Source organism: Pithys albifrons, chromosome 6, assembly GCF_047495875.1.
Source record: "Pithys albifrons albifrons isolate INPA30051 chromosome 6, PitAlb_v1, whole genome shotgun sequence".
Classification (NCBI taxonomy): Eukaryota; Metazoa; Chordata; class Aves; order Passeriformes; family Thamnophilidae; genus Pithys; species Pithys albifrons.
Genome location: NC_092463.1, coordinates 48,232,019 through 48,258,733, shown reverse-complemented (window position 1 = coordinate 48,258,733; position 26,715 = coordinate 48,232,019). Strand labels below are relative to the sequence as shown.

Here is a 26,715-nt window from a genome sequence, read left to right as displayed (position 1 = left end):
GAATGACTTGCTGTCCTCACCATAGAAGTCTTGAATCCTTATAGTCTCAAAAAAAATACTAAGCTTCTCTTATTACTAATGTTAAACCAAGACTAATTTCCTTCTTGAGACATTCCTGCAACTTCAGTGAAATTATTGCATTCTTCCTTGCCCCTCCTTGTTCTTTTAAACTGCATTCAGTCAATGAAGAATTGATTAAAACTTACAGGATCACACTCTCCAGGTTCGTACTCGGGGCATACTTTTTTAGTTTGGACTGCAACAAACTGATCTTCAATTTTTTCACATTTGTAATGGCTGCATTGGTCGAGTGGCAGGATCTCATTTACCTAAGATTTTATAAGAAAAGCAAAATTTGGGATTTTTTTGTGATCAGGTATGTCAGAGGCAATTTAAGTTCTCATACCTCAAAGATTCTCAGATCCTTCTGAACTTCTTCCAAGTGACAAAAATAAAATTCTGCAAACTGTAGCTAGCTTGAAAGTTTAAATCCTGGATCTGAACACTCAGAACCCAAATTAGAAACCATTGCCCATTAACCACACATATCAAGAATTTGTTGTTCCAAGTGTTCACCTGAGAAAGCTGATGTGTTTTCAGAGTAATTTCAGTATTACATTTTTACTACTAAGGGACACGAATTGACTCTTAGCTGTTATTTGGGCTAACAGAGAGATCTAAACTTGAAAGGAATACTTACATTGAGCACATGAACAGTGTTGTTACGTAGTTTGACTTTGCAAGCTACTTCGATACACTTCCCGCAGCACTCTCCTTCCTCCGTCATATATTGATAACCCTACTCATAAGGAGATGAAAAAGAAAGTATGTTGAATTGGTCATGGGGAGTTCCTTGCTGTAATTGAGGGCTGACTGGGCAGCCTAGAGAAACAACTCACCAGTGGGCAAGATGTTTCACACTGAACTGTTTCACAATGCACAATGTTTGCTTTAGTTGCTGGATCTTTCTCAAAACTGCAGGTACATTTCTTACATGAATTGATTACTACTGACTTTCCAGCCTGGAAGAAAAAAAGAAAAAAACCCACATGCAAATGGCAACAGTTTCCATATAAAGTATAGGCAGAGCTGAAAGCATTCCTGAGAATCATTAAGGTTGCTGAAATCCAAGTCTTGACTGAGTTCTTCAGCTCTCTTTGAGCAGTGTTGTTTGGCTTCATGCCATAGAGGAAAGCACACATTAAGAGGAAACTAAATGAAGCAATGTAAAAGAGAATAGTAAATCAATAAAATGAAGGTAAGATTAGTTTATACTGTCTCATTATTTTACCAGCTTTTCGATGCTCCATGTAAGAATACTTTTTCTGTATAATCACGTTCAGTGGTTGTAAAACAATTGTAATTGAAAAATGGAGATTAAAATGAGCATATAAGTAAGTAGAGATACAAAGTTACACATGAATTTTAGGTTTCTTGGAATGTGTCCCCAAAGGCTCCAGTGCTAATGTTTAAATTTTGAGTTAATGACTTAAGCACCAACGTTAGCAAAAAGATTTAGCTATCAAATAAAAATGCTAGCTTTGGTTTTTTAAGGTTCTCTGTGCTTATTCCAACAAGAGATTGAGTTTGGGCTATTCATCAGGTTTTTATTGAAATTCATTAATTCTAGAATTGGGAAGGAGCTTAAAAAGAAAGTATAAATGCTAAAAATGATTTTATGCTAAATGCTGAAAACCACTTCTGTGATTTTTTTTTTTTTACACTAAAAAGCAACTTCCTATTAATGGCTAGAGATAAAAAATCCCACAGGTACTGAGAAAAGAACCATCTCAAAATCTTATTTTGGTAGAAAGGATATACTTTTCACTTCCAGAAATATACTGCTATAACATTCTCACCGTGTACAATGTGTCATTAATCACACAGACACCAGGTATTCGTTCTGAAAAACAAAACAAAAATTTAATTCCAGAGTAAACTCAAATTGTGAGACTTCCTGAGAAGTCAAGATGTCATCAAGTTTTGTTAGTAACACAGAGTATGGAAAACTTAAATTCAATACCTCTTATATGCTTATGCCTCATGTGTAGTGTAGTTTGAAGTTTAAGTAAAGTTTCATCACTGAAATTAGCTAGAAGAGTTGGTGAGGATTAGCTTTAAACTCAAGCTATGCATGAAAAATCCTTTACTTGCCCTTTCAATATCTGGTTCACTTCAAATTAAATTGGTTGTTTCCTCTTTGAACCCTACAAGTCCAATAATATTCAAAGATGCTTTAGTTACACCCAAGCCATGTTCTGAGGTCATATTGTTTATGACCTCAGAACATGGCTTGGGTGTAATATTGACTCTAATGCACGTTTAGCTGAAAATTGACTTGTGTTCACTAAGACAGAACAAATTAAGGTTTTGCTGTTACTGTGATACATGAAGAACTTCCTTAGATATTAACAGCAGTGCATATGTAGTTTATTGGAGTGTTGTGTGGTATTTATATGTATATTTTAAATACTTACGGCATTCATATTCAGGACAACATGGGTCTTTTTGTGGTAGTACAGCCATAGGAACAAAACCTAGGTCACAAATTGGTTTCTTAGTTTGGCATGGGAGTGGCTGGCATTGTACAGTAGCAGTGAGGGAGTCACAGACACACTTATGGCATTCACTTGTCCAGGTCTCTCCAGGCTGAAAATATATAAATGATTTTTTTCTTAAATGCTCTTTCACCCTAGTTGTTTTGTTTCAACTTAAGATAGACTTTCAAAATTGGTCAAAAGGTCAGATTAGAGTTTTCTTAGCATGCTATTTAAGAGCAGGAATGCTGAGAACAATCAGAATTTTCTTCAGCTTAGAAAGAATTATATTTTACTTTTCATAAGTAGTCTGCTTATTTCTATGACATTAAAAATGTCTTTTGTTAAAAACAAAAGTCTCTGCTGTGGTCTTAGTGAGATTTTCCAACTACAGATTACTTAAAAGCCTGGTAATGCCAGGTTAAAGAATTGTGTGTTTTCAGGTCATTTGTTACACAACCAAATTACTTATTGAAATACACAGAGGTTGGTTTGAATTGGCTATTAGTGGACAGAAACTGGCCTGGTTTTGCAACAGTGATATATTAGAAAGTGAAGAGGGAACCACCTTTCGTGGGGGATTGACATCAGTACAGTTTCTTTCTACTGAAGTTGTGAGGGATGTTGCTGTTGTTGGTGAGGCAGATGACAATGTACGATCTGTGGATGAGGTGCCTCGTGTTGTAGTTGTTGAGGCAACTGAAGGCACAGGAGTTGTCAGAGGACATGGCCCTTGGAATGGCTCAATTTCACATTCGTTGCTGCAAAGTGCATAAAAATTGCAGCCAGCTCGATCTGTTCTGTTGTATACCACTTCCCCTGTAGATGAAAATTAGAGGAGAAATTACAGAACCAATGAAATTCTTAGGGATACAAACCAAGAAAATGTAAAAAGATGAAGCGCATTCATCTATAGGAAGTTCTGTGTTTAGATGATTTTGAGTGGTTATCTTTAATTAAATAGTGTCTTAAGGGTTTATGTTGCTTAAGAAATTTTTTGTAATCTGAAAATAAGACACTTACCCGGAGAAAATAAAGTATCAAACACATGACAAAAACATGAAGGTTTTGTGTTTGATGAAACATGGGTACTGGCTTCCCTTGACACAGATGTGCTGGCAGAAGAACTGAAGATTGCAGAAGTGCTTGTTGTAACATGACTTGATTGTGATGTACCAGTTGTAGCAACTGTTGAACACAAGTAACAATTTAATTTGAAGAACAGGATTTTGATATAATAATTTTAATATATTCGAGAGGTCTTTTCGACATTCAGGCAAATCAAGCAAACATTTTTGTTGTGTTGAAATATTTGAACTATTTGTAAGTGGAGATGGTGGAAATTTTTTAGTTACATGTTCAATATCATGTGGCACTTGGCACACATATGAAATTGTGGAGGTTGAGGGAGCCCTGCACAAGAAATGATCAAGGAGGTAAATGGTTTGGAAACTTCTCTTTGCTCAAGAAACCTGTCCTTGCTAAAAGAAACATATATTGAGAATGTGTGAGAACAACTACTCTTTCCCTCAGAGCTGTTTCTGGTTAAGCAAGATAAGACAAATAACTTACCTGAAAAGAAGCATTCCTTCTCTCACAAGTGGGGGAAGTGAAGAGAAGGAGGGAAGGAGAACAGCTCTGAAGGCAGCACAGTCCATGTCTAAAGCCCTTTGATATATGTAGCCAAGAGGACCTGCAGCCTGTGTGTGTGTTTTTTGGCACCCAGCTGTTAGTTCTGGCAGCTATGTAGTGTTACCAAAATAAACTTCCTTTCTTACTGCAAGTTCATTGCTTAGCCATCTGATTACCTGCGTGAACATTGGAGCTTGCAGACATTTAGCTCTGAAGTTTTCCAAAGGTTCAATGTTCCCACTTTCTCCCTTGAACTAAGGAATAGTATCATGAAGATAACCCAGGTGAATAACACGAATACTTAGTGACAGAGGGGAAGAGGGATTAAAAATTGGTTTGAAAAAATAGAGATGGTCATGGAAAGATAAAATCAAGAGATTCATTTGGGGGCAGAAATCACAGTAAATAATGATATGAATTCTGTTCTCAGGAAAAACCTGAATAAAAACATTAAAGACGCAGACAATCATATACCTGAAGTGATTCTGGGACTGAAAGTTGTGGAAAGAACAGTTTCTAGAGTAGAGTAAACAGGACGTGAAACAATTTCTAACACACCTGTGGAGCTTCTGGTTCTGGACTCAGGGGGAGAGGTAGTGGGGAGAGCCGTGGTGCCAGCGGTGGTTCTTATTCTTTCTTCGGGGGTGGTGGAAGCGGTAGTGGGTGATGTTGGAGGCTGGATTGCCACAGTGGAGGTTTGTCCTGGAGCAGGTGTGGCTGAGGGTGTTGTGGTTCCAGCTGTGGTCCTGGAAGTTCTGGCAGTGCTGGTGGCTTGGGTGGGCACTGATGGTGTGGGTGTGATGATGATGGTGGTGCCTTCGGTCTGAGGGGGAGAGGTCCTGGTGGTGGTGGCGCTGACGGTCGTGCGTTCTTTGGCTGTGCCTGTGGTCGTGGGGACAGCCGTGGTGCCAGCGGTGGTTCTTATTCTTTCTTGGGGGGTGGTGGAAGCGGTAGTGGGTGATGTTGGAGGCTGGGTTGCCACAGTGGAGGTTTGTTCTGGAGCAGGTGTGGCTGAGGGTGTTGTGGTGGTTCCAGCTGTGGTCCTGGAAGTGCTGGCCGTGCTATTGGCTGGGGTGGGCACTGGTGGAGTGGGTGTGATGATGATGGTGGTGCCTTCGGTCTGAGGAGGAGAGGTCCTGGTGGTGGTGGCGCTGACGGTCGTGTGTTCTTTGGCTGTGCCTGTGGTCGTGGGGACAGCCGTGGTGCCAGCGGTGGTTCTTATTCTTTCTTCGGGGGTGGTGGAAGTGGTAGTGGGTGATGTTGGAGGCTGGGTTGCCACAGTGGATGTTTGTCCTGGAGCAGGTGTGGCTGAGGGTGTTGTGGTTCCAGCTGTGGTCCTGGAAGTTCTGGCAGTGCTGGTGGCTGGGCTGGGCACAGATGGAGTGGATGTGATGATGATGGTGGTGCCTTCGGTCTGAGGGGGAGAGGTCCTGGTGGTGGTGGCGCTGACGGTCGTGCGTTCTTTGGCTGTGCCTGTGGTCGTGGGGACAGCCGTGGTGCCAGCGGTGGTTCTTATTCTTTCTTGGGGGGTGGTGGAAGCGGTAGTGGGTGATGTTGGAGGCTGGGTTGCCACAGTGGAGGTTTGTCCTGGAGCAGGTGTGGCTGAGGGTGTTGTGGTGGTTCCAGCTGTGGTCCTGGAAGTGCTGGCCGTGCTGGTGACTGGGGTGGGCACTGATGGTGTGGGTGTGATGATGATGGTTGTGCCTTCAGTCTGAGGAGGAGAGGTCCTGGTGGTGATGGCGCTGATGGTCGTGCGTTCTTTGGCTGTGCCTGTGGTCGTGGGGACAGCCGTGGTGCCCGCGGTGGTTCTTATTCTTTCTTCAGGGGTGGTGGAAGCGGTAGTGGGTGATGTTGGTGGCTGGGTTGCCACAGTGGAGCTTTGTACTGGAGCAGGTGTGGCTGAGGGTGTTGTGGTGGTTCCAGCTGTGGTCCTGGAAGTGCTGGCCGTGCTGGTGGCTGGGGTGGGCACTGGTGGAGTGGATGTGATGATGATGGTGGTGCCTTCGGTCTGAGGAGGAGAGGTCCTGGTGGTGGTGGCGCTGACGGTCGTGTGTTCTTTGGCTGTGCCTGTGGTCGTGGGGACAGCCGTGGTGCCAGCGGTGGTTCTTAATCTTTCTTCGGGGGTGGTGGAAGCGGTAGTGGGTGATGTTGGAGGCTGGGTTGCCACAGTGGAGGTTTGTCCTGGAGCAGGTGTGGCTGAGGGTGTTGTGGTGGTTCCAGCTGTGGTTCTGGAAGTGCTGGCAGTGCTGGTGGCTGGGGTGGGCACAGATGGAGTGGGTGTGATGATGATGGTGGTGCCTTTGGTCTGAGGGGGAGAGGTCCTGGTGGTGGTGGCGCTGACGGTCGTGCGTTCTTTGGCTGTGCCTGTGGTCGTGGGGACAGCCGTGGTGCCAGCGGTGGTTCTTATTCTTTCTTGGGGGGTGGTGGAAGCGGTAGTGGGTGATGTTGGAGGCTGGGTTGCCACAGTGGAGGTTTGTCCTGGACCAGGTGTGGCTGAGGGTGTTGTGGTGGTTCCAGCTGTGGTTCTGGAAGTGCTGGCCGTGCTAGTGGCTGGGGTGGGCACAGATGGAGTGGGTGTGATGATGATGGTGGTGCCTTCGGTCTGAGGAGGAGAGGTCCTGGTGGTGATGGCGCTGACGGTCGTGCGTTCTTTGGCTGTGCCTGTGGTCGTGGGGACAGCCGTGGTGCCAGCGGTGGTTCTTATTCTTTCTTCGGAGGTGGTGGAAGCGGTAGTGGGTGATGTTGGAGGCTGGGTTGCCACAGTGGAGGTTTGTCCTGGAGCAGGTGTGGCTGAGGGTGTTGTGGTGGTTCCAGCTGTGGTCCTGGAAGTTCTGGCAGTGCTGGTGGCTGGGGTGGGCACTGATGGTGTGGGTGTGATGATGATGGTGGTGCCTTCGGTCTGAGGAGGAGAGGTCCTGGTGGTGGTGGCGCTGACGGTCGTGCGTTCTTTGACTGTGCCTGTGGTCGTGGGGACAGCCGTGGTGCCAGCGGTGGTTCTTATTCTTTCTTCGGGGGTGGTGGAAGCGGTAGTGGGTGATGTTGGAGGCTGGGTTGCCACAGTGGAGGTTTGTCCTGGAGCAGGTGTGGCTGAGGGTGTTGTGGTGGTTCCAGCTGTGGTTCTGGAAGTTCTGGCCGTGCTGGTGGCTGGGGTAGGCACAGATGGAGTGGGTGTGATGATGATGGTGGTGCCTTCGGTCTGAGGGGGAGAGGTCCTGGTGGTGGTGGCGCTGACGGTCGTGCGTTCTTTGGCTGTGCCTGTGGTCGTGGGGACAGCCGTGGTGCCAGCGGTGGTTCTTATTCTTTCTTGGGGGGTGGTGGAAGCGGTAGTGGGTGATGTTGGAGGCTGGGTTGCCACAGTGGAGGTTTGTCCTGGAGCAGGTGTGGCTGAGGGTGTTGTGGTGGTTCCAGCTGTGGTTCTGGAAGTGCTGGCAGTGCTAGTGGCTGGGGTGGGCACAGATGGAGTGGGTGTGATGATGATGGTGGTGCCTTCGGTCTGAGGAGGAGAGGTCCTGGTGGTGATGGCGCTGACGGTTGTGCGTTCTTTGGCTGTGCCTGTGGTCGTGGGGACAGCCGTGGTGCCAGTGGTGGTTCTTATTCTTTCTTCGGAGGTGGTGGAAGCGGTAGTGGGTGATGTTGGAGGCTGGGTTGCCACAGTGGAGGTTTGTCCTGGAGCAGGTGTGGCTGAGGGTGTTGTGGTGGTTCCAGCTGTGGTCCTGGAAGTTCTGGCAGTGCTGGTGGCTGGGGTGGGCACTGATGGTGTGGGTGTGATGATGATGGTGGTGCCTTCGGTCTGAGGAGGAGAGGTCCTGGTGGTGGTGGCGCTGACGGTCGTGCGTTCTTTGACTGTGCCTGTGGTCGTGGGGACAGCCGTGGTGCCAGCGGTGGTTCTTATTCTTTCTTCGGGGGTGGTGGAAGCGGTAGTGGGTGATGTTGGAGGCTGGGTTGCCACAGTGGAGGTTTGTCCTGGAGCAGGTGTGGCTGAGGGTGTTGTGGTGGTTCCAGCAGTGGTTCTGGAAGTTCTGGCCGTGCTGGTGGCTGGGGTAGGCACAGATGGAGTGGGTGTGATGATGATGGTGGTGCCTTCGGTCTGAGGGGGAGAGGTCCTGGTGGTGGTGGCGCTGACGGTCGTGCGTTCTTTGGCTGTGCCTGTGGTCGTGGGGACAGCCGTGGTGCCAGCGGTGGTTCTTATTCTTTCTTGGGGGGTGGTGGAAGCGGTAGTGGGTGATGTTGGAGGCTGGGTTGCCACAGTGGAGGTTTGTCCTGGAGCAGGTGTGGCTGAGGGTGTTGTGGTGGTTCCAGCTGTGGTTCTGGAAGTGCTGGCAGTGCTAGTGGCTGGGGTGGGCACAGATGGAGTGGGTGTGATGATGATGGTGGTGCCTTCGGTCTGAGGAGGAGAGATCCTGGTGGTGATGGCGCTGACGGTCGTGCGTTCTTTGGCTGTGCCTGTGGTCGTGGGGACAGCCGTGGTGCCAGTGGTGGTTCTTATTCTTTCTTCGGAGGTGGTGGAAGCGGTAGTGGGTGATGTTGGAGGCTGGGTTGCCACAGTGGAGGTTTGTCCTGGAGCAGGTGTGGCTGAGGGTGTTGTGGTGGTTCCAGCTGTGGTCCTGGAAGTTCTGGCAGTGCTGGTGGCTGGGGTGGGCACTGATGGTGTGGGTGTGATGATGATGGTTGTGCCTTCGGTCTGAGGAGGAGAGGTCCTGGTGGTGGTGGCGCTGACGGTCGTGCGTTCTTTGGCTGTGCCTGTGGTCGTGGGGACAGCCGTGGTGCCAGTGGTGGTTCTTATTCTTTCTTCGGAGGTGGTGGAAGCGGTAGTGGGTGATGTTGGAGGCTGGGTTGCCACAGTGGAGGTTTGTCCTGGAGCAGGTGTGGCTGAGGGTGTTGTGGTGGTTCCAGCTGTGGTCCTGGAAGTTCTGGCAGTGCTGGTGGCTGGGGTGGGCACTGATGGTGTGGGTGTGATGATGATGGTTGTGCCTTCGGTCTGAGGAGGAGAGGTCCTGGTGGTGGTGGCGCTGACGGTCGTGCGTTCTTTGACTGTGCCTGTGGTCGTGGGGACAGCCGTGGTGCCAGCGGTGGTTCTTATTCTTTCTTCGGGGGTGGTGGAAGCGGTAGTGGGTGATGTTGGAGGCTGGGTTGCCACAGTGGAGGTTTGTCCTGGAGCAGGTGTGGCTGAGGGTGTTGTGGTGGTTCCAGCTGTGGTTCTGGAAGTTCTGGCCGTGCTGGTGGCTGGGGTGGGCACTGATGGTGTGGGTGTGATGATGATGGTGGTGCCTTCGGTCTGAGGAGGAGAGGTCCTGGTGGTGGTGGCGCTGACGGTTGTGTGTTCTTTGGCTGTGCCTGTGGTCGCGGGGACAGCCGTGGTGCCAGCGGTGGTTCTTATTCTTTCTTCAGGGGTGGTGGAAGCGGTAGTGGGTGATGTTGGAGGCTGGGTTGCCACAGTGGAGCTTTGTACTGGAGCAGGTGTGGCTGAGGGTGTTGTGGTGGTTCCAGCTGTGGTCCTGGAAGTTCTGGCTGTGCTGGTGGCTTGGGTGGGCACAGATGGAGTGGGTGTGATGATGATGGTGGTGCCTTCGGTCTGAGGGGGAGAGGTCCTGGTGGTGATGGCGCTGATGGTCGTGCGTTCTCTGGCTGTGCCTGTGGTCGTGGGGACAGCCGTGGTGCCAGCGGTGGTTCTTAATCTTTCTTGGGGGGTGGTGGAAGCGGTAGTGGGTGATGTTGGAGGCTGGGTTGCCACAGTGGAGGTTTGTCCTGGAGCAGGTGTGGCTGAGGGTGTTGTGGTGGTTCCAGCTGTGGTTCTGGAAGTGCTGGCAGTGCTAGTGGCTGGGGTGGGCACTGATGGTGTGGGTGTGATGATGATGGTGGTGCCTTCAGTCTGAGGGGGAGAGGTCCTGGTGGTGGTGGCGCTGACGGTCGTGCGTTCTCTGGCTGTGCCTGTGGTCGTGGGGACAACTGTGGTGCCAGCGGTGGTTCTTATTCTTTCTTCAGGGGTGGTGGAAGCGGTAGTGGGTGATGTTGGAGGCTGGGTTGCCACAGTGGAGGTTTGTCCTGGGGCAGTTGTGGCTGAGGGTGTTGTGGTAGTTCCAGCTGTGGTTCTGGAAGTGCTGGCAGTGCTGGTGGCTGGACTGGGCACTGATGGAGTGGGTGTGATGATGATGGTGGTACCTTCGGTCTGAGGTGGAGAGGTCCTGGTGGTGGTGGCGCTGACAGTCGTGCGTTCTTTGGCTGTGCCTGTGGTCGTGGGGACAGTCGTGGTGCCAGTGGTTGTTCTTATTCTTTCTTGGGGGGTGGTGGAAGCGGTAGTGGGTGATGTTGGAGGCTGGGTTGCCACAGTGGAGGTTTGTCCTGGGGCAGTTGTGGGTGAGGGTGTTGTGGTAGTTCCTGCTGTTGTTCTGGAAGTGCTGGCCGTGCTGGTGGCTGGGGTGGGCACTGATGGTGTGGGTGTGATAATGGATTTTGTGCCTTCAGTTTGTAGTATAGTGGTTCTTAGGGCCCCTGTTATTCTTCCAGTGGTTGTCGTTTGTCGTTGGGGAAAGGTGGGGACATTAGTTTTTGGTAGCTCAGTGGATGTTGCTGCTGTGGTGGTTTCTGTACCGTAATATGTAGTGGAGGTCCTTACTGTGGTCCCTGGATTTGCTGATGTTGTCTGGCAATGTTTACGGTCACAGCAGAGCACTGAGACTTCATAGTCAAAGCACATGGGGTACTTTTCAGTCTGATCTGTATTTCTGCACAGAAGCCCAGTGTCAAGGCTGCACTCAAATTTCTGTCCCATTATTTGCACAATTCTTTCAGGGTAATCTTTAGCACGGCACTTGATGTCTTTTGGTTTGTCACACAGTGAATACCCAGCAGCTCGGATATTTTCAAATGTCTCCATGTCTCCATTTTGGCTACCAGGTTCAGGGGAGTCCACATTAAACCACTGCGTCCAGGCACAGTGTTCCTGACAGATGTCTGTAGTCTCAAAGGTGCTGGCAATGATGGTGGTTGCCGACATGGGCACTGATGGAGTGGGTGTGATGATGATGGTGGTGCCTTCGGTCTGAGGGGGAGAGGTCCTGGTGGTGGTGGCGCTGACGGTTGTGCGTTCTTTGGCTGTGCCTGTGGTCGTGGGGACAGTGGTGGTGCCAGCGGTGGTTCTTATTCTTTCTTGGGGGGTGGTGGAAGCAGTAGTGGGTGATGTTGGAGGCTGGGTTGCCACAGTGGAGGTTTGTCCTGGAGCAGGTGTGGCTGAGGGTGTTGTGGTGGTTCCAGCTGTGGTCCTGGAAGTGCTGGCAGTGCTAGTGGCTGGGGTGGGCACTGATGGTGTGCGTGTGATGACAGTTGTGCCTTGTGTTGACAGGGCAGTAGTACTGGAGAGAGCTGTGGTGCCAGCAGTGGTTTTTGTTTTTGATTCAGGGACAGTGTGGATGGTATTGAGTGGTGTTGAAGCCTGGGTTGTCACAAGGGAGGTTTCTGCTGTGGGAGATGTGGTTTGGTAAGCTGTTTGTGAGACTTGAGATGTTGTTGCTGTAACTGTAGTTTCAGCCAGAGTAGTCGTTCTTTCTCTGTCTTTCGGTGCTGTTGTAGTTACTTCACTTTTTTGCACTTCTGTTTCTAGTTTTTGTGTTGTTGGTTTTATCTTTGTCTGTACTGTGAATTGTGTTGATCCTACTGCAGTAGTCATTGTGAATTCTTCTGTGGTTGTTGGTGTTCTGGTTTGTATTTCTGAACATGGTATGTATCTGCAGCATGATACTCTGATTTCATAATTATAGCACTGCTTAGATTCTTGGTCCTGGTTATTGCATATTAGTCCTCCACTTAGACTGCACTGCACTGTTTGGTTAAGGTTGTTAATTTCTGTATCTGGGTATTCTTTGGCTCTGCATTGAACACCATTTGGATTTGTACACACACTGTATCCTTTGTTCTTGAGAATTTCAAATGTTTCATAATCTCCACTATTCTCTTTGTTCTCAGGCTGAGTGGAATCATACCATTCTGACCATGCACACACATTTTTCACACATACTGTTGTCACTGGTGTTGCAGTTGTCATTTCTGTAATTAAAAGAAGGAATGGTAAGTCTTGTCTACTCTTATTAAAGAAACTGCTAGGAAAAATTTATTAATCTTCCTTATATTTTTTGTTGTCTAGATTTTTTTATACAATGTATTAATTTATTGAACTTGCTTAGGCAGTCTTGAATTTAATTTCTATAGTAGGTTTTGACCTTTTGTCTGTATTATTATTATAGCAGTACTTTCTATGATATCTATTAAAAAACTGTAGCTAAATATAGCTAACCTGATATCCTTTGCATGGTATGTCCGTACTTAGATAATTGCTGTGGTATAAGTAGTGGAGGTTTTATTTTCCCTGGTATTATCTCTGTTTCTTTACCCTTAACTGCATAACCATGCAGACTTTAAAACATTTTTAGAGGCTAATGGTTTTTCTACTTTTTCAGTATTATAACATGTAACATATCTATAAACCTAAAATATGAAATATATAGTTAACATATATGTAGTTTATATACAGTGCAATATAATGGAGAGTAAACATATAATATATAAAATACATAATCTAGTAAGTATTTTCTAGTTGTTTTAATAATATTTCTTTTCATGGTCTTAGCATTATGAAGATGACCATTTGGAACAGATACCACTTTCTTCATATGAATGTTACTTAACAGAAGACTTAAATTTTAATATTTAGTTCTTGCTGTAGTAAAATTTTGTGGAAATATTTCTCAAAATTACTGAGAATTTGGTCACTATAATGAATTAACTGCAGGAATAAAATAGAAGTGTACTGCAGAAGTAGAAGGAAACTGTTCATTTGGTTGTTAAATACAATTAGGAAAGGTTCTAAACAATAGCTATAAATAGTTTGAGCATTCCCTTAAAATAAATTTCTTGTTTTCAGTTTGTACTAATATGCTCAGTAATTTAAGAAATGGCAGCAATTATCTTTCATGTTTTCAGAAACTAGTCTAGTACTGCTGGTTTTTGCTCGCAAGGAAGTGAAAAGATTCTCCAGGATTTAATTATTAATAAGCTCCATTATTTTTTCCCACTGGAAAAACCATGGTGAAACAGGGGAGACTGAATTCGAAAAAAGTGCTGTACTCATTTCTACATCCTTGATTATGGTCTTCTTTTGCAACTGAAGCTGCCAGGTGAATTGGTGGCTCCAGAAGAATGAACATTTTCAAGTAAAATTATAGACCATTAACTGTTAAAAAGGTCCTGCTTTTCAGGGAGTTTTCAGTCATTCACAGAGATTTTTCAGTTATCTTAAAGATTATTCATGCATACCTGAAGTAGTAGTTGTGGGCTGACTTGTAGAAAATGTAAATGGGGTTGATGTAAAAATGCCACATTTAAATGTGTTTCTGCTTATTGTTCCATTGACATCACATGTTGCACTGAGACACCATCCAGTTCCATCTGTGGTATTATAGATGAGTTCACCATATTTATAACTATTCCCTTCATAAATGCAGTGGCAGGCTGTAATTTAGAAGAAGTTTATTGTCAGGCATCTATGAAAAGATAATATCCAATATTTTCTTAAGTTTTCTTAGCTGTCTTACCTTTATCATCGAACTTGCAGTGCAGACCTTCTGATGTGCACTCGCTGAAATAGAAAGCATAAAAACCCATATAATTTTTGATCGTGGAGTAACTTGATTAGTTATCTTTCTGACATATATTGGCTTCAAAAGGTAAAGCACTTGTGCTTATTCTTTTAGTATCCAGTTGATTTTGTCTTCTTTTTGGCCATTATTTTCCCAAATCTTTAAAAATATTAAACCCAAACTTTTGAATAGGAGTGAAGTTAAATTTCATGCAAAGCTACAGGTAGAAATCTTAAGGAAAAGTTTCCTTATTTCCTTCATATCACTTTCCTTACACTTACAATCTTTTTATACTAAATAGCAGGCTAGAAAGGGAGAGTCTAAATACTTAAGCAATATAAGTATGTAATAAAGTCCTTGGAAGCAGGTATCTTTAGTCCTAGTATGATATTTTTCCTGCCACAGAAATGAGAAATAGAGAAAGCCTAGTCATAAAGGTCCTCTTGTTCTTGATGTATCTTTACACTGAGGATTTGCAATTTAATCAGGAGCAAAGGAATAGAACAGAAAATCATGCAAAATCTTCTGACTAATATAATAAGAAAACCATAATTGGATAGTAAGTCATTAGTTTTACACAAGCGACATAACCTAATCCTGTCATGTAAAAGGAACATGCAATTTCCCACTTTGTTTTGATCTTTTTCCTTGTATATGATGAGGATGGTATATTAAGTCTTACCATATATTACATTCATCTCGTTTGTATATCTTTCCGTCTTCGTCATCATAACAGTCACAGAGACTAACACACTTCATCTGATCCTCATGAAAATATGGCTTGTCTGGTGGGCAGTTAGGGTAGCAGCCTGGAGGAAGGAAGAGGTCATGTACAAGTAGAAAAGGTAAGTATGAGGTGCAGTCCGCAAAAGTTTTATTTGCTCAGAATGTGTTTGCAGGTCTTGTTTTTAATAGTCTTTACATTTTTACTTTATTTTTTCCAGTAACTCTAGTAAGTAATGCAGAGCCCATCCACAAGGACTTCATCCTAGAGATCTTTTTAACTCCAGTTTCCATACTCTGCCTCCATTCATGTGGATGTCATGATATTGAAGAGAGTTAAATTGTGCAAATACAGCTGATGGGGAAAATACACTCCATTAAAGACAATTAATAATATGTACCCACTAAAAGGTACTTGCAGCTCTTTTTACCTTCTAAACCTGGCAAGTCATTGAGGCATTTTCCACTTGGGTTCCTACAGGTCTTCATGCAGGAGGCTCCACAGGGCTTATAGTGCCATTCACATTCTCCTTGTTGATTGTAGTAATCACAGAACAGGGCTAAGGAGAAACAGAAAGTGGGACAGTGTCCTAGTTACAGTGGCCGGAACCAGTTTATCACTGTATAGATGTAACCAAAACCATGTATTCTACACTCTCTGTGTAATTTCTGATGAACTGTTAATAATAGATCATTTGCAGCATCTGCCCTGGGGCACATCTGACACCTCAGGCTACGAGGTGGGTGTTAAAGAACCCTGTGAGGCATGGGTATGTTTCTGTCTTCACACCAGTGACTCAGCTGTGATAACTCCGCTGCTCTGGGGTGGCATCAGCACCTTCACACCGAGCCTGAGGGGTGATGTCTGCTAATGGGCTATTAGGGACTGGCACAACAGGCAGTTGCAATGGCCTAGGCCATCAAAGATTCCAAAAATATCCCATGACTCACAGAGTTAAATCACCCATTGTGAAACTCTCTGCTCTGGTGTAGGTACTGAGTATTCTCACCTAAATCTGAACATATATAATCTTGGGGTTTTGGGACTTATGGTACCACTTGTCAGATCCAGAGGAGGACCAGAACCTCAACAGAACTGTGACTGCCACTCTTGATCAGACTGTGACCATCATCCTCACCAACAGGTTTTCCTTTCCTTTTATTTTGTATTCAGGGGGACTGCATGGTGCTCAGCACAGGGGCTAACAAACACTATTCTGTTCATGCCCCAGGGTGCCAGGTTATACATCTGTTCTTTTATGGGTTAAAACCAATTTTTCTCTGTATCTTTGTATTTATTGTAATCTTTTTAGTAAATTGTAACTCTGACTTACAACCTCTTTTAGTTGGGTTCATTTCTCCAAACCAGCACAGACATGTTCAGAAAAAACAAAAAGTGTGAATAGCTTAAGCATGAAAAATTTACACAGTGAGATTCTAACCCACATATGTTAGATACCCAGAGCACGTTTCAAGGATGTCTGCAAGGCACTGTATTTTTAACTGCACTTTCAGAAGAAGCATTTATGACCTAAAACTCACGACAAATTGATGGGCTTCTCCAGGCTATGCATACACCAACTTCACTACATGCTTGAGCGTAGGCAGCTACTGCTGTACAGAAGCAATCACAGTCTCCTCCAGTGTCACAGGCACAAGCATCTGTCACACATGCTTGGTAATATTTTGCTGGTTCAACCTGTTATTAAATAGAAGGGTAATACTATACATCTTGCCTTCTAAATTCTTAGCTTTGCTGGAGTAGTTTTCTTAAAATTGTAGTATCTCAGAAGAAACGCCTCCACTAGTAATTTCTTTTTCTTTTGTAAGACAGCGTTAAACACCAGAGGTGATGCCAAAATATACATCCAAATCACATATTGACAGATTTTCTGACACCCAGACATGTGTCCTGGTGGAAGATTAGATTCATTTTCCCCAAAAATAATAGTCAATTGCACAGATTTACCTGGCAATGTTTGATAGGTTCTTAGTGTTTGATAAAGGCTATGTTATTACTATGTTGAACTTGTTTTCTTTACCTGGTATATGAGAATTTTTATTCAGGTCAATCTATAAGGAAACATATAGTAATTATGGAATTATTATTTTGTAATATGTCAGTAATTCTTATGAACTTAGCATCTTTTTATTTCTTTCAGGTAGGGGACTATAAAGCTATCCCATTGAGCAGGATTCAGACTGAAATTTTCCTGACGCTGTCTGAAGTGAAACATGCTAATAAATAAGGCATGCATGTTAAAACATATGAGGAGAGCACCTTCAATGACAAACAGATTTAGTTTTCACACAGAAAACTTCTGCCCTGGTAATACCTGAGAATGACAGGCAGCAAATACATTGCTGTTGATGATGCTACACTGCTTCTCTGACCAGGACTTGCGGTAAGGGTTGGTAGAACATGGGTCCTTGATGCTGTAAGCGTCAGGACACGTAGAGGATACTTTCCAGCTGTTTCCAAACTCTAGAACATTCTCTACTACAGATTGACTCCTTGTAGTAAAGTCATTGATGCTGTTGCCATCATAATTTCCACAGAGGCCACAGATCTGGCCCTGCAAAAGGAAGTAAATAAAATAATAATGAATGTCATAAATCTTGAAACAACATCTGAGACTGAAAGAATACATCAGATTCAGCTCTTAGAATGGTGCCATTCCATTTTATCAGTCCTGAACATCTTCATGCTGTTTCCTCAGCAACAGAACCATGACCACTAAGGGTAGAAGGATACCACTCTTGACTTTTCTTCTTTTCTGGGTTGAACAGAAAAGAACCATCTTTGAACAGTGGAACCATCTTTGTCATTGTAACCTTCTGCTTTGACAAGGAAATGAGGACTCAGCTGACTAAAAATAATCTTATAAAGCTGCCATAAATATTAGAGTTCAGCCACATAATCTACTCATTGAGTCTTTGCCACTAAGACTGCTTATAGATATAAAAAGAAATTACATTTTCCTTGTACGCCTAGAAATATCCCTCATTCTAAATTTGTGGATCATACAGCTATGTTAGGCTGCAATAGATGCTATGCTTTCTCTATGAATCTAAGGTGCATGCTTTCCATATTACTACCATTTTTATAAAATGTCAGTGTGTCAGGCACCAAAAGAACCTATAGTACTGAAGCAAGGTGGTATGTCTAGTTCTAAAGTACACTTAATTTATGTAACTAATTTAAATGTCAGTATGGTATACAATAAGATAGCAAATTTGTTATTTACTACAGTTTTTAGTACTTATATATCATAAGCTAGGAAAATGTATGACAATGGGAATGTATTTTAGTTATAACCTACGTTGTTATAAGCTTGTGAAAAATAGCATACAAGAGGCTTTCACTCATAATACATTTCCCTGTTCTTAAAGTAAGCTAATTTGAATTGTGTGTCAATGAAAGGAGGAAATAATGGATTGCTTTCAAGACCAAGACTACTCAGTGGATTTATACACATGTAGTTATGTAATTTTAATAATATCTGATAACTTTTGCCAGGGTTCAGTGGGTAATTTTCACAAAGTCAAGTCCAAAATTGCAGTTTGCCAATTCAAGTTCTGTCAGGCCAAATAGGCACTGAAAGCTGCCTTCAGAGATCAGAACAGCAGCAGGATGATGACATAGCTTCCTGAGGCACCAGAGGAATGAAAAACAACATGGGATGTCCTGCAGGAATACTAGAGATATCATCTGCTCAGGATCTTGGCAAGGTCTCAACAAACTCACACCCAGTCAAATCTGCACTGTAAATTGCCATTTCACTGCTAGTTCCGCACCTTAAAATCAGGGCTGAGCTTGATGAAGATGCTGGTCTTCTTGTCCCACATGAGAATCAGTCCACTAGTGGTCTCAATTACCAAGTACATACCCATGTAGCGGACTGTGTATGGCACCGTATCGTTTTGTCCTCTCTTTACTACACTGACATGTTCTTCACCAAGTATCAGTTCATAGCTCTGAAACAGGAGGAAAAGGTAATTAGAAATTAGCTCAGTAGCTGCAGCTGTGCTCTCAAATATGTTTTTCTGTTTTTAAGGGTACTATGAATAGTTAATATAATGAAAACAAATAATCAAAATGAAATAAAACTATATAGTTCAGATCTCAGGTTCCTGGAAGCAAGGTAAAAGATATTTTAAATGGCATAGGCCAAAAAAGGGTCTTTTGACCATTGTGGAGGAACTACATTGCATAGCATAAAAGAATCTTCTGACATGATAGGCTAGATTTTTGCTAAAGACTATTTTCCTGCAGAACTGCAGTTTTACCAAGAGTGGTATAAGATAGTGTGGGAAATGGAAAATAGAGAAAGCTGGGAGCTCTACCAAATATTTCACTTACATCTAATATAAACCTAATTTAATAGCTGAATTGTGTTTTAAAGTATTTTTCAAATCCCTTGAAGCAATAGATGTCTAGGCTTTTCCTAAGCCTTAACAGATACAGAACAAAACTGGTCTATGTTCAAAACCTTACCTCTAAGAAAACTTTGATGGATTTTGAGCAAGTTGTTCCAGTGTTGCCACAGGGAATATTTTCAGTGACAACCCTGAAGGTCCCACTGGCTGTGCCACAGTGGTCCTGTGTAGAGAATAACATTTAAAAATATATTATTTTTACAGATATGATCAAGATTGCCTCTCATTTGCTATTGCTAACAATCAGTACCTGGACTAGTGTGTATTCACAATTTCCATTGAAGCTGAACCTTTTGTCATCAAAGGTATTATAATGACCATCTCCATAAACAGCACAAGTGCCCAGACATTGATTTTTGGTACATTCCCACTTTCTGTTCTTGCATACACTAGAAAAGAGAATAAAATATTTTAGTAATAGAACTACTCACTCTTTTGTGTAGACATAGCCAAACAATCAATGTTTGCTTGGCAACTCATCCCTGGTAAATGTTATCTTAATTCTGGAGTTAAAATAGTATTTTATATTTTTCTTTTAAAGAATTAAATCAAAGGTCTGTTCTGGTACTCTGAATACAATAATGGCAAAACAAGATACTTCATGAACTCTGTAGTCCTAAAGGTTTCTTCCAATTCTGTGCTTTGTCTGTCTGATAAAGATCACAGACCAACCTGAACAATACAGTGTATTCCAAAACTAAAAGATCCATCAACTGGTTAAAAGTGCAATTCAGATCTTTCCTCACTGCTACACTGTTTTACAGTCTTTAGAAAGGCAAATGATGGAACTAGGAATGCTACTTCTACAGATATATTTACCAGGTGTTACAGTCAGCATTGATCTTTTCCCCAGGCTGATACATGGCTTCATTGTGAATACAGGGACATTCCTCTTCAGGAATACAACCACCACTTCCATCTAACACAAGCCCATTTGGGCACACGCAGCCAGATGTACACTGCGAGCTATACTGGAAAATACAAGAGAAAGGCGATTTCAGAATGAAACAATCACATTGAAAAATTGAATAATCTCATAAAATGTTTTTATATATACTTTATGATGCCCAGCTTAAATGGGAGAGAACTACAAAGTACTTCTAGGACAATGGAACAAACCCAAAGTTATTAGCTATTGATTACAGAATATAAATCTGTTGAAGGTAAATGTTTTATGTATGCTAATACTGATTGTTCTGCTGCAACCTGTGAAATCTAAAATACATTGGATCTTGAATTTTGTCGTGGGTAATTAGTGACTGAATGGACTTTTAAAAGAAAAGTAAGTTATTTTGTTTTTCAGTCTGTTGAGTTACATTGAAATCCATTTCTCTCATATGGTACTTATTGGTGAAATGACATGGGGCCACCAAGAACCTAGGTGAAGTAACATAGTTAGATGTGCAAGAGGTTCATAAATGCAGCATGGTATGAGAAAGAATCATTTCTCCTAGCCAGTTTTTAGCCACTAGCTTTCTCCTCCAGAAGTCAAGTGTTGTGATAGAGCCCTTGATTTTTCACTACTAGTTACGGTTACCTGCAGTAGCTGAAGAAAGGTAGACATTAATCTTAAGATTTAATTTGGATGTTACTTTATTATATTTTGATCTAAGTGTCCCATTGTTAATACTTCATAACATCATTCTAGGCTTTTGCTACAAGAATGAAGTGTCTGTGTTGTAGATGTAGAGTAGATCCAACAGAGCAGTTACTTTAGCAGTAAGAGCACAGACAAAACCTGAAAGCACCATTTCATTCAGCCGTGACATACTTACACACTGCATATCCAGAGTTTGGCAACTTTTTTGACATTCTACTCCAGTTTTTCCTGCAGTGTTGTTTGTACAGTCAAAGTAGACCATGGGAGATTTACAGACTAGAGGAAGGAAAGAGGTGAGAGTAGTAAAGAAATGGTGTGAGGTTTATTCCACAGCTGTAGCCATTAAAACCATCCAGAAATTCTTTGGAAATTCCACATTTCAGTTCGTAGAAATTGTTGTCTCTGTTCAATCAGCTTATTAGATACAGCTCAGAGCACTGAATTACCAGGAATCCTAACACCCCCCCCCCAGTATTTTAGAAAAAAAGTCTATGTAAAAAGAGGTCTGATGATTAATCTAGGCTCAGTCCTGCCTTTTGTGATAACTATTGCACTATAACTCAGAAATACTTCTATTAAAAATCCATTAAAAAGTATTAATTCTATGAACTATTCTGTCCAAAATTTGTTGGCAAAGAGAAAAAAAAAGTGGAAGATTATTTTTACCTGACTTTGGTTTCAGTACTCCAATGCAATTCAGTCTTCCCTGGACACAATTGCTGTGAGAGAGGGGAAAACATTTTTTTCCTTCTCAAACCATATATTGAGATTGAGAGCTACTTATCCCTTGTCAAATCAGAATTTTTAAAGGTATTCCAAAATGCTGTTTTGCAGTCTTATGAAAGAATTTCCCTCAATAACATTACACATGCTGCTTTCATATGATATTCATTATTACTTAACAGGAAAATTCATAAATTGTAAATGAGCATATGTCCCTGCTTCTTACTTACATTCTCATGTGATCTCTCCTTGCTGATATTGCCATAATTTTATACTTGAAAAATTATGGAATTAAATAAAAAGTGCACATATAATTGCTCTATCAACCTAGGAATATCATGGAATTATAGAAACGTTTAGGCTGGAAAAAACCCATAAAATCATTGAGCCCAACTGTTAACCCAGTACTGCCAAGTCCACCACTAAACCATGTCACCAGGTGCCACATCTGCATGTCTCCAGGGATGGTGACTCCACCACTTCCCTGGGCAGCCTGTTCTGATGTTTGACAACCCTTTCAGTGAAGACATATTTCCTAATATCCAATCTGAAGCTTCCCTGATGCAACTTGGAGCCATTTCTTCTGTTTCTTTCACTTGTTACCTGGGAGAAGAGATCAAGCCTCACCTCACTACAACCTCCTTTAAGGTAGTTGTAGAGAGTGCTAAGGTCTTCTCTGAGCCTCCTTGTCTCTAGGCTAAACAACTCCAGCTCCCTCAGCTGCTCCTTGTAAGACTTGTGCTCCAGACACTTCTCCGTCTCTGCTGCCCTTCTCTGGACTTGCTCCAGCACCTCAATGTCTTTTTTTGTAGTGAGGGGCCTTTATTGTAGTTGGACATCACATTTGGTAACCTCCAGCCAACTGAGACCTCACTGGGTACCCAGGACTGTTGATTACAAGTGGCTCACTGAGCACTTCCACCAGCTCCCTCAGTACCCTTGGATGGACCACATCTGACCACATAGGCTTTTGTGTATTTAAGTGGTGTAAGAGGTCACTAACCATTTCACTTTTCATTTTAGTAGCTTCATTCTGCTCTATGTCCCTCTCTTGCAGCTCAGGGGAATATGTACCATTTTAAAGTAAACAATTTATAAACGGCGGAGGAACTGGACTTCACACCAATCTATGAGATTCATAGTGAAGACCTTTTATTACACAAAGCACACAGTTTATATAGGGTTAATACTACAACTTATTGGCTAAAAGAGTTACACACCACCATGCCAGATACTTCAATTGGTTAAAGCCTATCTCTCACAAGTCCTATGTTTATATTATTTCACCCTGGCTGTTTTCGTGTCTCTGCAGAGTCCTGTGAATTCCTACTATGTGAATTCTTGGGGAGTAGCCTCCTCCCTATCAGCCACCAGCAGCTGAGCTCCTTACTGCTTCTGGCTGATAGCTCAGTCTCACAGGGTTTTTCTATAGATCTGAATTGCTCACTTTTGATTTTACTGTAACAACACCATTTGTAACAGTTGAAAATAAAATTGGAAGAGCTTAAATTTGAAGAAGCTCAAGAGAAGAGCACTGTATTGAAATTCAGGATGCAGGATGAAACCAGCTTAAATGCAACAGATTTTAATGAGAAAATATGCATGCTATTGCTTGAATGTTTTTCAAAAGATTCACTTACCATACATGCCCATTTTCATGGACAACTTCTCCAAATGGTATGGGAGTTCCTCTGTAGTAGCAGGGGCATTCATTAGCAGGCACACATTTGCCACTTTCATCCATGTAGGTTCCATTTATGCAGGTGCAGCCATCAACTGGGACAAACTTAATGTTACATGTGACATCAGGCTCACTGAGAGACCGACAAGTGGGTTGACAGGAAGAGATGGTATAGCTGTAGCTTAGGGATTTGGGACATGAGGTGGTATATTTTGCTTGAGAGAGGAAAAAAATAGATTGTTAATTACAGAAGGTAAATTCTCATGGGAAAAAGATCCACAACACAACTAGAAATAACATGTAAACAATACTGTGCACCTCCGCTTATGTTGCATCTTTCATGTAAATGCATTTCTGAATACTTCCAGAGGTAGATCTGAAAAGCTACTATACATGTGGAGTAAGTGATGCGTGCAAGGAAGAAAATAATTTTTCAAATGAACATTCAGGAAGAAACCTCCATTTGGTGCTGCTGTTCATTGCCAAGACTCCTAAACTCCTTGAAGTATGAGACAAGATGTCTCCCTGAATGTCTTCTAGTATGCTGAAAACAGACATACTGGATAAGCAAAACCCAGCATGCAGCTTCAAAGACCTCTCATTTGCAAGTGTTCTGGTTGGCACTATTAGTACTGTTATTCTAATATACACATTTTCTCTACAGGAACTTGTGTTAAAGCTGTAGTGAAACTCAAAGTTGAACAGAAACAGGTGGAGGCACTTTCATAACAGCAGTTGCTTTCCTAATCAAGCTGTGTTTTCCATCTATTCGTATTCACTCTTGCTAGCAATGAATTGATTCTAAGAGGATGGCAGAAAATTACTTCCAGGAGTGCACTTAACAAAATTCTTTCCTCTACAGTTACTGATTTATCTAGAAATTAGTAGAAAATAATCTCTGATGAGCAGTTTTTATTGAAATTGTTCTTAGGAAATGTGATAGTTAAGAGTACTTACAGCAGACATCTGTCCTCCATCCTTGCAGCTGGATTCCTTTTGCAGCACAAGCTCTTACATAGGAAGACAGGGCTGCACACAGACAGTCCTCACTATTTGCACAGTTACATGTGTCAAACATGCAGTTCTGAGAATGGAGAGAACAATGAAGTCTTGCCACTGGTAATACAGTCAATCTAAAAATCCAATAAATGTTATCTTTCTGGTCTTATTCCATAATATTTTTTTCAGATATGCTTGCTCATAGACCCCAGTAACATAGCTTTATCACTGGCTAGTCTTTGTATAAATTTCCTGGCAGTGAAATGCAGGTAGTGGAAATTCAGTTGATGTCTTCAGTTATTATTAGGAAATAGTGTCTTCAAGTCTGTTGTATATTTAACAGCTTCGTGGTCCTCTGAACCACATTAATGGATGAGCTGCACAATAGCATACAAAGCTCTGTTCACAACATGCAGCTCAGACACATCCATTCACCAGTGTCTGTACCTGGAGGACTCCTAATGAGAAGAATGTTTTGCAACACAGTGATAGCAGAATTATGATAATTAGGTAATGGGCTTTCTGTGCCAAGTGACTATTAATGAGATACCAGGCTGATGATATGACAGTTCACTGATATTCAAAGAAGCATTTGACATGCCTTTACATACACTTTCTGCTATATGTGTGAAACCATCCAGGAGTAAATAGCTGCCTTTTCATTTGCAAGCAAGTCAGGATCTTGAAGCCAAGACTGACAATGGAACAAGGTAATGTTACAAGACAAACATAAACACATGTTGAAAGAAGGAAGTGCCACACTACAGAAATTCAGATAGAAGCATTGCATAAGGTATGTCTGGAACAGTCCTTTTCTGGTAGCTAGTTGTAATGATTCCATTTCTATTGTTTCTAAAGGTAAAAACAGTCTAACAAAGTACCGTGTGGTAAACAGAGGGATTCACTGCATAGTGGCAATCAGCAAATGGCCCTTTGCTGTCAGTTAGCAGTCCACACCAATGCTGAGCGTATTTTTCTGTTAAAAGAAGAAACAATACAAATTCGTGTTACTGTTTTTATTTCATTAGTCACAAAACCACCCTGCCCTGGTCTATGAAGCCAGTTCTGACATTTCATTAAAACTCTCCTTTTCCTGTCTTTTGTTTTGTTTTGTTTTCATTCAGCTTGTGGGCTAAGGTTCTTAAAGCCAGAGGACTTTCTGAAGGAGATGAATTAAAGGTTTCCAGAGATACTCCTATAATCCACTTCTCTGACACCAAGCTGTCAGCCCAGACACCTACTGTGTTTTCAATGACCTTACAGTTTCCTTCAGCAATGTTTCTGTAACTGTCTTTACATTGTTACTTATCTTCAGTGCTTTCATTTTGAGTATCTTTTTCTGATTTCAGATGCATGTTTTTACTAAACATGTAAGTCTATTTTTTATCTTTGCTTTCCTACAGATGGGTTTTTTCTTAGGGATGAACAAAAAAAACCCCAAACCCCACCAAACTAGGAAAAATTATACGAAGCACTCACCATTATCAACGCTGAGTGCACAAGGGTTCTCGAAATTCTGCTGGATATTGGGGCATGAAGCCTGAGTTTTCCATGTATTAGCAAATGCTGTTGCTGTTCCTTCAATTATTCCACTTATGACCTTGAAGTCATCAGTTTGGATATTATTGAAATTTCCACAGAGACCTGTTGAAAAGCCGTGAAATTTTATACTGTTCATACTGCACAAAAGGCATTAATCAAGATGTTCTTATATTTCATTCACTTACCACAAGTCTGTTCTTTGAAAATAGGATCTAGTCGCACAAACACTTGCATCTTTGGTATGAACTGAATATCAAGCTGGACCCCAAAGTTTGTCTGCATGATCATGAAGAATGATGAGGGTCTGAACATGGTGACATTAGCTACACAAGAAAAACAGTGATCACTCACAGGATGAGGTCAAATGCTGGAAACATGATACTGTTCTTGAATTTCTATCACAATTGTTGCAGGTGAAATAAAGCCAATCATTATGAAAATGAATCAGAAATATAAATCAAGATTTACAGTTCAAAATTGGCTTGCAACTACCAAGTTATTAATTTTATTCACTGTCTTAGCATAAGCAGTTGGAGATTACTACTTCAAAGAGAATAAGTAGGAAAAAATATATGGCACTGAGAGTTAAAAAGAATATTTCTGTATTTGTTTCTAAGCTTGTACAGAATATGCTGGAGCCCTTACTCTGCTGGAGAGGAAAAATAAGGAGATCTGGAGGTCAGAGATATTGCACAGTGTCATTAGTTGCTGAAAGAGAACAAAAATCAAATTTTTTCTAAGCAAGTGTGAGCACAGGAGTAGTAGTTAAAAAACAAGAGGTAGAAGGTAAAAAGAAGTCTTCTGCATACAGTTTTGGGCAGTGAGAAGGAAATAAAGTGATCAAATCAAAAGTCTGTGAATGCTATTTGCTATTGTTTAAATTCTTGCCTATGGTTGTACCGTCTCTGTTTTCTTTATGACACCAATCACTTCACTTCAAAAGCATTTGTGTTGTTCGCTGTTAGAAAAAAAAAAACATACCTGCTGACATGGGTAGCTGGGTGTAGATGGAGTTCACAAACACGCTACCATCAGGTTTGACATCGATGAGCTGATAAGGAAGAGAAACAAAAGGTAATTGTGAATCAGAATGGTTTGGGTTGGAAAGGACCTTTAAAGGTCGTCTAGTTCTAACCACTCTGCTAAAGGCTGGGACACCTTCATAGCTCAGGTTGCTCAAAACCCCATCCAGACTGGTCCTGAGTACTT

The 26,715-nt window shown here is 42.6% G+C and overlaps 1 protein-coding gene across 1 annotated transcript in view; it reads right to left on the bottom strand.

Annotated features, from left to right (window-relative positions):
* Positions 1 to 26,715, bottom strand: part of LOC139673555 (mucin-5AC-like) — a 49,251-nt gene that overhangs the window by 1,703 nt on the left and 20,833 nt on the right. Inside the window, exons 13-36 of the mRNA XM_071559312.1 lie at positions 26,488 to 26,557; positions 25,692 to 25,829; positions 25,444 to 25,608; positions 24,846 to 24,940; positions 23,923 to 24,049; positions 22,925 to 23,180; positions 21,228 to 21,280; positions 20,737 to 20,837; positions 19,781 to 19,932; positions 19,212 to 19,350; positions 19,020 to 19,124; positions 18,320 to 18,499; positions 16,858 to 17,097; positions 16,064 to 16,220; positions 14,953 to 15,081; positions 14,481 to 14,607; positions 13,754 to 13,797; positions 13,476 to 13,670; positions 4,728 to 12,209; positions 3,195 to 3,356; positions 1,860 to 1,903; positions 900 to 1,022; positions 701 to 799; positions 207 to 329 (exon numbers count right to left, since the gene is read on the bottom strand). Coding sequence (XP_071415413.1) covers positions 207 to 329; positions 701 to 799; positions 900 to 1,022; positions 1,860 to 1,903; positions 3,195 to 3,356; positions 4,728 to 12,209; positions 13,476 to 13,670; positions 13,754 to 13,797; positions 14,481 to 14,607; positions 14,953 to 15,081; positions 16,064 to 16,220; positions 16,858 to 17,097; positions 18,320 to 18,499; positions 19,020 to 19,124; positions 19,212 to 19,350; positions 19,781 to 19,932; positions 20,737 to 20,837; positions 21,228 to 21,280; positions 22,925 to 23,180; positions 23,923 to 24,049; positions 24,846 to 24,940; positions 25,444 to 25,608; positions 25,692 to 25,829; positions 26,488 to 26,557 — 10,506 coding nt within the window. The remainder of the gene's footprint in view (positions 1 to 206; positions 330 to 700; positions 800 to 899; positions 1,023 to 1,859; positions 1,904 to 3,194; positions 3,357 to 4,727; positions 12,210 to 13,475; positions 13,671 to 13,753; positions 13,798 to 14,480; positions 14,608 to 14,952; positions 15,082 to 16,063; positions 16,221 to 16,857; positions 17,098 to 18,319; positions 18,500 to 19,019; positions 19,125 to 19,211; positions 19,351 to 19,780; positions 19,933 to 20,736; positions 20,838 to 21,227; positions 21,281 to 22,924; positions 23,181 to 23,922; positions 24,050 to 24,845; positions 24,941 to 25,443; positions 25,609 to 25,691; positions 25,830 to 26,487; positions 26,558 to 26,715) is intronic.